Here is an 11,982-nt window from a genome sequence, read left to right on the forward strand (position 1 = left end):
CTTTTTAAACCTTCACTTACAATCTTCTTTTTAAACCTTCACTTACAATCCTCTTTTTAAACCTTCACTTACAATCTTCTTTTTAAACCTTCACTTACAATCCTCTTTTTAAACCTTCACTTACAATCTTCTTTTTAAACCTTCACTTACAATCTTATTTTTAAACCTTCACTTACAATCTTCTTTTTAAACCTTCACTTACAATCCTCTTTTTAAACCTTCACTTACAATCTTCTTTTTAAACCTTCACTTACAATCTTCTTTTTAAACCTTCACTTACAATCCTCTTTTTAAACCTTCACTTACAATCTTCTTTTTAAACCTTCACTTACAATCTTATTTTTAAACCTTCACTTACAATCTTATTTTTAAACCTTCACTTACAATCTTCTTTTTAAACCTTCACTTACAATCCTCTTTTTAAACCTTCACTTACAATCTTCTTTTTAAACCTTCACTTACAATCTTCTTTTTAAACCTTCACTTACAATCTTCTTTTTGAACCTTCACTTACAATCCTCTTTTTGAACCTTCAATCCCTCACCGTGCAAGCTTCACTTACCCCCGCCAGTTTGAACAATTTACAATTTGAATCCCACTTATAGGCCGGATCCGAATCCGGAACTGAACTAAAATAGAATCGGCTTCTTTTTGTCACCAACCAAACTCGTCCACCAAATGTTGTCCGAATCGTCCATAACTTTTTGAAATATTGTGATACATGTCGTTTTTGGTCCGATCTCTCAATGGTGAAGAATCACTCAAAAATATTATCGTATCCGGATCTGAATTCGGATCTTCAACAAAATCTAATTATTTCATCCTCATCATACACCCAACCTCATTTTATCACTTTTATTTTATCAAAACAAATTCAAAATCAATGTACAAAGTTGACCTCGCAGAAGCTGCGTACTCGTCCTCTCATTCTGTGCACTCTACTCTGCCACAATAATCCCTTTGGCCGCTCTACATAAATACAAACATAGGGTAGAATAAACAACATACTGCACCAGCTCAGGGCATTTTAAAGCAATTTCAATGGTTGCTCGGAGACAGGGCAGCATGTACAATCATACGAACATAATCATCAGACTTTAAACAAACAAACAAATACCGATTTTTGGGGCAACCCCCCCCCCTCCCCAAACCCCATATACCTCCTAAGACCCCAATTTTTGGGACAACCCCCCCCCTCCCCAAACCCCATATACCTCCCAAGACCCCGATTTTTGGGGCAACCCCCCCCCTCCCCAAACCCCATATACCTCCCAAGACCCCGATTTTTGGGGCAACCCCCCCCTCCCCAAACCCCATATACCTCCCAAGACCCCGATTTTTGGGGCAACCCCCCCCCTCCCCAAACCCCATATACCTCCCAAGACCCCGATTTTTGGGGCAACCCCCCCCCTCCCCAAACCCCATATACCTCCCAAGACCCCGATTTTTGGGGCAACCCCCCCCTCCCCAAACCCCATATACCTCCCAAGACCCCGATTTTTGGGGCAACCCCCCCCCCTCCCCAAACCCCATATACCTCCGAAGACCCCAATTTTTCTAATGCCTTGAACAAACTTTGGTTCATCATGGGTGATTAAGGTTGTGGTGAAGGAGGTTTCATCGAAATTACGTGTGTACTTTCTGAGAAGAAAGCAAATACCTATTTTGGGGGGGCAACCCTCCGCCCCCCCCCCCCTTGTAGACCTCCAAAGGGGCAGATTTTTTTTAATGCCGTGAACAAAGTTCGGTACATCACGGGTGGTGAAGGTTGTGGTGAAGTTTCATCGAAATTGTGTGTGTAGTTTCAGAAAAGAAAGCAAATTCCTATTTTGGGGGTAAACCCCCTTAGACGTTAGGCTAGACCCACTTTGACCCCGGTAAACCCCCTTAGACGTTGATTTTTTTTAATGCCATGAACAAACTTTAGTCACAACACAACAAATATAATTTGTGCCAAATTTGGTCGCAATCCCATCAGCGGTTTTTGAGAAGAAGTCTCAAGTGTTAACACACTAACGGACGGATTGACGGACGGACAACGTGCCATCACATAAGCTCCCCTGAACTTCGTTCCAGGTGAGCTAAAAACTACCTGTATATTGAGTATTTCTTTAATTTAGTTGCTACATAGGCATGCAGACAGACAACTAAGCACCATTTCAGGTGTCTGTAGCTGCCATCCTAGGCATGCAGACAGACAACCAAGCACCAATTCAGATGTTTGTAGCTGCCATCCTAGGCATGCAGATAGACAACTAAGCACAATTTCAGGTGTTTCTAGCTGCCATCCTAGGCATGCAGCTGGACAACTAAGCACCATTTCAGGTGTTTGTAGCTGCCATCCTAGGCATGCAGATAGACAACTAAGCACAATTTCAGGTGTTTCTAGCTGCCATCCTAGGCATGCAGCTGGACAACTAAGCACCATTTCAGGTGTTTGTAGCTGCCATCCTAAGCATGCAGACAGACAACTAAGCACCAATTCAGGTGTCTGTAGCTGCCATCCTCGGCATGCAGACAGAAAAGTAAGCACCAGTTCAGGTGTTTGTAGCTGCCATCCTAGGCATGCAACTTGTAGCTGCCATCAATGTAACTGTCCGGAGGTGTTTATTTAATTACACTCAATTTTATACTCAAACTGCAAGTCCCGTTTGACACACACTAAATCATCGCAGGAGACACACGATGTGTGGTGTTGATAAGTGCGGTGTTGATAAGTGTGGTGTTGATAAGTGTGGTGTTGAGAATTGCGGTGTTGATAAGTGTGGTGTTGAGAAGTGTGGTGTTGAGAAGTGTGGTGTTGAGACGTGCGGTGTTGATAAGTGCGGTGTTGAGACGTGCGGTGTTGAGACGTGCGGTGTTGATAAGTGTGGTGTTGAGAAGTGTGGTGTTGATAAGTGTGGTGTTGAGACGTGCGGTGTTGATACGTGCGGTGTTGAGACGTGCGGTGTTGATAAGTGTGGTGTTGAGAAGTGTGGTGTTGATAAGTGTGGTGTTGAGAAGTGTGGTGTTGAGACGTGCGGTGTTGAGAAGTGTGGTGTTGAGAAGTGTGGTGTTGAGAAGTGTGGTGTTGAGAAGTGTGGTGTTAAGAAGTGTGGTGTTGATAAGTGTGGTGTTGAGAAGTGTGGTGTTGAGACGTGCGGTGTTGATAAGTGCGGTGTTGAGACGTGCGGTGTTGAGACGTGCGGTGTTGATAAGTGTGGTGTTGAGAAGTGTGGTGTTGAGACGTGCGGTGTTGAGAAGTGTGGTGTTGAGAAGTGTGGTGTTGAGAAGTGTGGTGTTGAGAAGCGTGGTGTTGAGAGGTGTGGTGTTGAGTGGTGTGGTGTTGAGAAGTGTGGTGTTGAGAAGTGTGGTGTTGAGACGTGCGGTGTTGAGACATGCGGTGTTGATAAGTGTGGTGTTGAGACGTGCGGTGTTGATAAGTGTGGTGTTGAGACGTGTGGTGTTGAGAAGTGTGGTGTTGAGACGTGTGGTGTTGAGAAGTGTGGTGTTGAGAAGTGTGGTGTTGAGAAGTGTGGTGTTTAGAAGTGTGGTGTTTAGAAGTGTGGTGTTGAGAAGTGTGGTTTTGAGAAGTGTGGTGATGAGAAGTGTGGTGTTGAGAAGTGTGGTGATGAGAAGTGTGGTGTTGAGAAGTGTGGTGTTGAGAAGTGTGGTGTTGAGAAGTGTGGTGTTGAGAAGTGTGGTGATGAGAAGTGTGGTGATGAGAAGTGTGGTGATGAGAAGTGTGGTGTTGAGAAGTGTGGTGTTGAGAGGTGTGGTGTTGAGTGGTGTGGTGTTGAGAAGTGTGGTGTTGAGAAGTGTGGTGTTGAGACGTGCGGTGTTGAGACGTGCGGTGTTGATAAGTGTGGTGTTGAGACGTGCGGTGTTGATAAGTGTGGTGTTGAGACGTGTGGTGTTGAGAAGTGTGGTGTTGAGAAGTGTGGTGTTTAGAAGTGTGGTGTTTAGAAGTGTGGTGTTGAGAAGTGTGGTTTTGAGAAGTGTGGTGATGAGAAGTGTGGTGTTGAGAAGTGTGGTGATGAGAAGTGTGGTGTTTAGAAGTGTGGTGTTGAGAAGTGTGGTGTTGAGAAGTGTGGTGTTGAGAAGTGTGGTGTTGAGAAGTGTGGTGATGAGAAGTGTGGTGATGAGAAGTGTGGTGATGAGAAGTGTGGTGATGAGAAGTGTGGTGTTGAGAAGTATGGTGTTGAGAAGTGTGGTGTTGAGAGGTGTGGTGTTGAGTGGTGTGGTGTTGAGAAGTGTGGTGTTGAGAAGTGTGGTGTTGAGACGTGCGGTGTTGAGACGTGCGGTGTTGATACGTGTGGTGTTGAGACGTGCGGTGTTGATAAGTGTGGTGTTGAGACGTGTGGTGTTGAGAAGTGTGGTGTTGAGAAGTGTGGTGTTGAGAAGTGTGGTTTTGAGAAGTGTGGTGATGAGAAGTGTGGTGTTGAGAAGTGTGGTGATGAGAAGTGTGGTGTTGAGAAGTGTGGTGTTGAGAAGTGTGGTATTGAGAAGTGTGGTGTTGAGAAGTGTGGTGTTGAGAAGTGTGGTGTTGAGAAGTGTGGTGATGAGAAGTGTGGTGATGAGAAGTGTGGTGATGAGAAGTGTGGTGTTGAGAAGTGTGGTGTTGAGAAGTGTGGTGTTGAGAAGTGTGGTGATGAGAAGTGTGGTGTTGAGAAGTGTGGTGATGAGAAGTGTGGTGATGAGAAGTGTGGTGATGAGAAGTGTGGTGTTTAGAAGTGTGGTGCGAAGACTCACACGTTCAATTTACAGTCAACTTCACCGACTTCACTGATATTTCTGATTAGATGAAGTCAGTGCGAGATGATAAACGAACCCTAAACCACAATGTGTAACATTTCTCTTTCATCCTGGATTGGAAATCCCCCCCCCCCCCCCCCCCCCCCAGGTTCCCCTCGAAAATTTGAAAGGTTTTCCACATGATCCAATTTAAAATGTTTCTCCTCTTTGCAAATATTTGATTCATCGCAAAAATAAGTCGCAACTGAGGTAATCCACACGGCGGCCATATTTAGCTTCAACTTGTCGATCTTATTCGAGGTTATTTTGTTTAGAACCAGTCGAGCGTTGTCATGCCAACGTGAGGTCATTACCTGGGAGCTCAATTGGCATCATGCAGGAGGACTTGTGGCGTGGGGAGCTCACAATGATGTCATTTGTTGTGTACGTAATAAATAAATATTTCCTCAAAGGTAAAGTTGCCCAGCAATGTTGAGTGTAATTTTTAACACAAGCTCACCTTTAAGGAGTCCGGCTATTGCGAGACAGGTAACTAAAAGGTTTAAGGTGATGCAAATGCCATCACTTCATGACAAGTTTGTAAAATTTGTTTCAGAGCGACATGGAAACGCGCTTCACATGTTTGTCATAAGAAGAAGAAGAAGAAGAATCATCACTCTATGTGCACCAGGTGGCGATAAACATCACCTTCAACTGCTTTCCGTGCACAGATAAGCAGGTGTCAGTGATGAGTTACCTGAAAAAGTGGGTGACCCACCGAAAGGTCTTGGTCCCCTGCCTGTTCCTTGCGCTGAGACAGGTGGCGACCCGAGATGAATCAGGAATAGCGCCAGCAGGGAGCGGTAGAGGAGCGCCATGGCTGCAGATAGACACGGAGTGGACGAGGCACACAGTCACCTTGAGGTCTTGTACCTTTACCATGATACACACGGAGTGGGAGGGGCACACAGTCACCTTGAGGTCTTGTACCTTTACCCTGATATACACGGAGTGGGAGGGGCACACAGTCACCTTGAGGTCTTGTACCTTTACCCTGATACACACGGAGTGGGAGAGGCACACAGTCACCTTGAGGTCTTGTACCTTTACCATGATACACACGGAGTGGGAGGGGCACACAGTCACCTTGAGGTCTTGTACCTCTACCCTGATACACACGGAGTGGGAGGGGCACACAGTCACCTTGAGGTCTTGTACCTTTACCATGATGCACACGTATTCGTCAGGCTTCAACTTACATGAGTCCACCCTCCTGTGCACCTCTACTATCACCATCCCTACCAGTCAATTACTCGGGGCTATTGCTCTGGGTCTTCAGTGAGGTTTTCTTTCCTGAGAACAGGTCGATTCACCTCTGGGAGGGTCAGTCATTCCTTAAGTTCGGTGGTTTTGAGACCCCGAGTGTGGCGGTTGCGTGGGACCATTGATAGGGATCGACCCACGGAAATTGTGCCATTTTGAAGAACCAATCAATTAGCACTGACCATTTTGGACACTCCCAGGTGTCCCAGGTGTTTCGATGTCATCTTAACGTAATTCCAAAAATAAAACTCAATGTTTGAAAATGTACATTTCCGTGTCTCTCGGGGAGGAGAGGGACAGGGGGTTAATCCATGTCGGGTGTCTACGGGAGGGGGCGACAGGGCATTAGCCCATGTTGGTGGTCCAGAGGAGGAGAGAAACAGGGGGTTAACCCATGTCAGGTGTCCAGGGAGGAGGGACAGGAGGTTAGCCCATGTCGGGTGTCCAGGGGAGGGTGGACATGAGGTTAGCCCATGTCGGGTGTCCAGGGGAGGGGGGGGGGGACATGAGATTAACCCATGTCGGGTGTCCAGAAGAGGAGAGAAACAGGGGGTTAACCCATGTCGGGTGTCCAGGGGAGGGTGGACATGAGGTTAGCCCATGTCGGGTGTCCAGGGGAGGGGGGGGGGGGGGACATGAGGTTAACCCATGTCGGGTGTCCAGAAGAGAGAAACAGGAGTTTAACCCATGTCTGGTGTCCAGGGGAGGGGGGAACAGGGGGTTAATCCATGTCGGGTGTCTACGGGAGGGGGCGACAGGGCATTAGCCCATGTTGGTGGTCCAGAGGAGGAGAGAAACAGGGGGTTAACCCATGTCAGGTGTCCAAGGAGGAGGGACAGGAGGTTAGCCCATGTCGGGTGTCCAGGGGAGGGTGGACATGAGGTTAGCCCATGTCGGGTGTCCAGGGGAGGGGGGGGGGGGGGGACATGAGATTAACCCATGTCGGGTGTCCAGAAGAGGAGAGAAACAGGGGGTTAACCCATGTCGGGTGTCCAGGGGAGGGTGGACATGAGGTTAGCCCATGTCGGGTGTCCAGGGGAGGGGGGGGGGGGGGGACATGAGGTTAACCCATGTCGGGTGTCCAGAAGAGAGAAACAGGAGTTTAACCCATGTCTGGTGTCCAGGGGAGGGGGGAACAGGGGGTTAGCCCATGTCGGGTGTCCAGAGGAGGAGAAAAACAGGGGGTTAGCCCATGTCGGGTGTCCAGGGGAGGGGGGGGGGGGAACATGAGGTTAACCCATGTCGGGTGTCCAGAAGAGAGAAACAGGAGTTTAACCCATGTCTGGTGTCCAGGGGAGGGGGGAACAGGGGGTTAAACCATGTCGGGTGTCTACGGGAGGGGTGACAGGGGGTTAGCCCATGTCGGGTGTCCAGAGGAGGGGGGGAGGACAGGGGATTAGCCCATGTCGGTGGTCCAGGGGAGGAGAGAAACAGGGGGTTAGCCCATGTCGGGTGTGTTTTATCTATTTCATAATAAACGGTTTAAGTTCGTGCAACATTGAAGCAAAAACTCCACGGGAAATAAAACGCTTTATGTGGGAAAAAATAATTCGGAGGAGATTCCTTCAAAGTCAAAAAAACCTGAAGCGCAACAAATAATGGTTTAAAAACCAAAGGGATTCGAACCACCCGGAAGGTCGTGAAGCACTGGACCCCTCGGGACACCACCTAAGCTGCATTCGATCCCAGAAGTTTAAAATTACTCCATCGGTTCTGCGATACAATGTCTACAAGAATTCTTACCTTTCACGCGTCCAGGTGAGACGCGAGGTGTTGGATCCTAGATCCTTGCTCGGCTTGCGGTTTCTCTCAGTAAGACGTGTCGTGGTCGTGCTTTCCGTGCAGCGCTTCTCGAACGCGGCGGCGGAGAATCGCGCTCGGGTCTGGCGCACAGGGGGCGGGGCATGAGGCGGGGCAGGGCAGGAGGCGGGACAGGAGGCGAAGCATGAGGCGGAGCATGAGGCGGGGCAGGAGGCGGGGCATGAGGCGGGGCTGGAGGCGGGGCATGATGTTGGTGGGAGGGACAAAGATGCGTGGTCTGAATGTTGGGGAGTGGTTTAAGGAGAGTTTCGAGAAAGAGGGTTTGAGAAGTGTGGTGTTCAGAAGTGCGGGGTTGAGAAGTGTGGGGTTCAGAAGTATGGGGTTGAGAACTATGGGTTGAGAAGTGTGGGGTTCAGAAGTGCGGGTTTGAGAAGTGTGGAGTTGAGAAGTATGGGGTTGAGAAGTGTGGGGTTGAGAAGTATGGGGTTGAGAAGTATGTAGTTGAGAAGTATGGGGTTGAGAAGTATGTAGTTGAGAAGTATGGGGTTGAGAGGTTGAGAAGTGTGGGGTTGAGAAGTGTGGGGATAAGAAATGTGGGGTTGAGAAGTATGGGGTTGAGAAGTATATGGGATTGAGAAGTATGGGGTTGAGAAGTATGTAGTTGAGAAGTATGGGGTTGAGAAGTATGTAGTTGAGAAGTGTGGGGTTCAGAAGTGTGGGGTTGTGAAGTATGGGATTGTGAAGTATGGGATTGTGAAGTATGGGGTTGTGAAGTATGGGGTTGTGAAGTATGGGGTTGTGAAGTATAGGGTTGTGAAGTATGGGGTTGTGAAGTATGGGTTTGAGAAGTATGGGGTTGTGAAGTATGGGGTTGTGAAGTATAGGGTTGTGAAGTATGGGGTTGTGAAGTATGGGTTTGAGAAGTATGGGATTGTGAAGTATGGGTTTGAGAAGTATGGGGTTGTGAAGTATGGGGTTGTGAAGTATGGGGTTGAGAAGTATGTAGTTGAGAAGTATGGGGTTGAGAGGTTGAGAAGTGTGGGGTTGAGAAGTGTGGGGATAAGAAATGTGGGGTTGAGAAGTGGGGGGTTGAGAAGCATGGGGTTGAGAAGTATATGGGATTGAGAAGTATGGGGTTGAGAAGTATGTAGTTGAGAAGTGTGGGGTTCAGAAGTGTGGGGTTGTGAAGTATGGGATTGTGAAGTATGGGGTTGTGAAGTATGGGTTTGAGAAGTATGGGGTTGTGAAGTATGGGGTTGTGAAGTATGGGGTTGTGAAGTATGGGTTTGAGAAGTATGGGGTTGTGAAGTATGGGTTTGAGAAGTATGGGGTTGTGAAGTATGGGGTTGTGAAGTATGGGGTTGTGAAGTATGGGGTTGAGAAGTGGGGGGTTGAGAAGTGGGGGGTTGAGAAGTGGAGGGATTGAGAAGTGGGGAGGGGGTTGAGTAGTATGGGGTTGTGAAGTATGGGGTTGAGAAGTGGGGGGTTGAGAAGTGGGGGGGGGGGGGGGGGGGTGGGGGGTTGAGAAGTACGGGGTTGAGCGAAAGCTATGGGTGATGTATCTGACTTGAAAAGTCTCCATCAGATAGCAAAGGGAGATTAGATAACTGAACATATGCAGGTGGGAGAGTGTCGGCCATTTATTTACAGGAGGGGTCATATTATATTTATTACGTAGGGGAGGGAGGGGTTCCTTATTTGCGAATATCGAAGATCTTTCAAGTATGTTGGTTGTTCTTTGCGTTATTACTTGGCAAAAACAAGTATATTGATCACTCCGGTTTGTGTGTGTGTTTGCTTGTTTGTGTGTTTGTTTGTTCGTTTGTGTGTTTGTGTGTTTGTTTGTTCGATTGTGTGTTTGTCTGTCCGCTCACTTATACTTGCCCACAGATCACAATTTTTAACCGATCGTCACGAAACTTGACCAAATGGTAGAGTTTGTGGTCCGACAAAATCCTATATATTTTTGAGGTCAAAAGGTCCAAAGGTCAACATAGGCCAAAGGTCAACCACTTTTTTTGAATTTCTAAAATCCTCAATTGTCATCCAATTGACTTGAAATTTAAAAAAGATTTACATATCGGCTAACTTAATTCCAGCACCAACTATTTTTGAGATCAACACAGACCAAAAGGTCAACATAGGCTAAATTCATAAAATTGTCAATTTTCATTTGATTAACATAAACTTTGAAGACAATTTGCATATCTGGTCACTGAATTCAACCACTAATTATTTTTGAGGTCAAAAGGATGCTCTACTGAGTGGTCTTATTTTCGGGATTTTGCAAGTTTCGTTCTATGCATGACATGTTTCTTGTTTGTTTGTCTGTTTGTTAATTTATTTAATTACTTAATTACTTCCTAAATGCAGGGTGAGTCAAAAGTAGCACCCGATTTCTGTTTATATATATATATATATATATATATATATATATATATATATATATATATATATATATATATATATATATATATATATATATATATTGTGAGAAACAACCTTGTTCTCACCCAATTAGTGCCCCGCCCACCACGTCACGTGACCTCCTTTCAGCCTCACGCGATTGGGGTGGCTATTCGGCACGCGATTGGTGGAGGGTGAGAGAGCCGGCCGCCATCTTGTGCGACGGACGTGGCTCGAAGGGAAAATAGAAAAACGGGGATTTTTTAAGCCTCACGACAGCCGAGTTGTGCTGATCGTTTATAGTTCTGTATTTTAAGAGTGAGTAACTCCGGTAGAGAACGAGTGATTCCCGGATATCGTAGATTGGAACTGTGAGTCATATTGCCTGTGTCGTGTTTGGAGCTTCTGGTGCCGACAGTTCCTGCAGGCGTTGTGCTGTGTATTCCACTCTGTTACCATCCATTGTTTCTGAGATCGAGCCAATAAATCATCGTGCCTACCCCTAGAGGCCGGTTAAAACACAGTTGTGTTTATTGAGTTCTCTTTGTCCACCCCGTGGACTACTTGAAGCCCGGACATTAACGTCAGTATTCCGGGCTGGAAGCATTTAACAGCCGGGATCGCGACAAATGGGTTGCTCGTCCAAGGATTATTCAAGTAAGAGACATTCGAACTGAGACGGGAATTCTGCAGTGGACGACATCTTCCTGCATCTGCTCATCGTTTCCTCACCAGCAGACGCCATCTTGGAGGAACTTTCTCACCAGCAGACGCCATCTTGGAGGAACCTTCTCACCAGCAGACGCCATCTTGGAGGAACCTTCTCACCAGCAGACGCCATCTTGGAGGAACCTTCTCACCAGCAGACACCATCTTGGAGGAACTTTCTCACCAGCAGACGCCATCTTGGAGGAACTTTCTCACCATAGGACGCTATCTTGTGTGGTACTTCACTACCAGATAAGTGAATAGTTTCCGGATCCCTCCAAACAAACCGACAAAAAAAAAAATAAAAAAAAAATAACGTGAGTTATTTGTACGTTGCATTTTTCTCATTGGCAATTTGATGTGCGTTGGTGATATTGTGTAGTTCGTGTCGTATTTCCCCAACAGAGCGTTGTGTTTGAATTACGTGTACCACCCCAATATTGTTTGCCTCCCCTGGGTGAATTGCCGTCCCATGTGGTGAAAGATATTGCTGAAATATTTCGATCCAGCCTCCTTTTAGACTCAGTGTTTTGTGCCTTGTCTTATGATAACTCGTAGCCAAGCTATGTCGACCAGAGAAGTGAGAGTTCAACCTGATCATGTTGACAGTCACGTGGGTGGCGATGTGAGCGACGCAATCAGCCTTGACCCGGTCACTAAACCCGATATGTTAGGAAGCGATCCCATCATGACTAAATGCATGCGTTCGACCTTCTGGACCGGGCTGACTCCGGTTCAACAACTCGACATGTATAACAGGGAGAATGACAGGGCAGAGGCAGAGCGTATTAAGCGAGAAGACCGAGAGCATGCGGCAGCAGAGAGAGAGCATGCGGCAGCAGAGAGAGAGCATGCGGCAGCGGAAGCTGAACGCGTCAGAGAGCATGAAGTGCGAATGTTGACTGAACGACTGCGGGCAGAGGTGTCTGCTGCAAGCGTCCCGGAAACTGTTCATGTTCGTTTGCCGGACTGGACGGGAGACACGAAGCCAGAAGCGTATCTGGAGATGGCGGAGAAGTTGTTGGCTTCCGGTGGCATTGATGAGAGCTTGTGGGTCGGCCATCTTGTTAG

General features: G+C 47.2%; 1 protein-coding gene across 6 annotated transcripts in view; it reads right to left on the reverse strand.

Annotated features, from left to right (window-relative positions):
- The window catches only part of COL6A2 (collagen type VI alpha 2 chain), a 175,008-nt gene extending 167,085 nt beyond the window's left edge, over positions 1–7,923 (reverse strand). Inside the window, exons 1-3 of one of the 6 annotated variants that reach the window (XM_078786116.1) lie at positions 5,803–5,841; positions 5,689–5,767; positions 5,492–5,593 (exon numbers count right to left, since the gene is read on the reverse strand). In XM_078786116.1, the coding sequence (XP_078642242.1) occupies positions 5,492–5,593; positions 5,689–5,767; positions 5,803–5,826 (205 nt within the window). In that variant the 5' untranslated portion in view covers positions 5,827–5,841. Of the gene's footprint in view, positions 1–5,470; positions 5,647–5,688; positions 5,768–5,802; positions 5,842–7,779 lie in introns of those variants that run through there. The other 5 variants (XM_078786115.1, XM_078786120.1, XM_078786119.1 and 2 more) reach the window with 5 other exon arrangements.
- Between the last annotated feature and the right edge of the window lie 4,059 nt (positions 7,924–11,982).

This window comes from Myxine glutinosa, chromosome 10, assembly GCF_964187855.1.
Source record: "Myxine glutinosa chromosome 10, kmMyxGlut1.1, whole genome shotgun sequence".
Taxonomy (NCBI): domain Eukaryota; kingdom Metazoa; phylum Chordata; class Myxini; order Myxiniformes; family Myxinidae; genus Myxine; species Myxine glutinosa.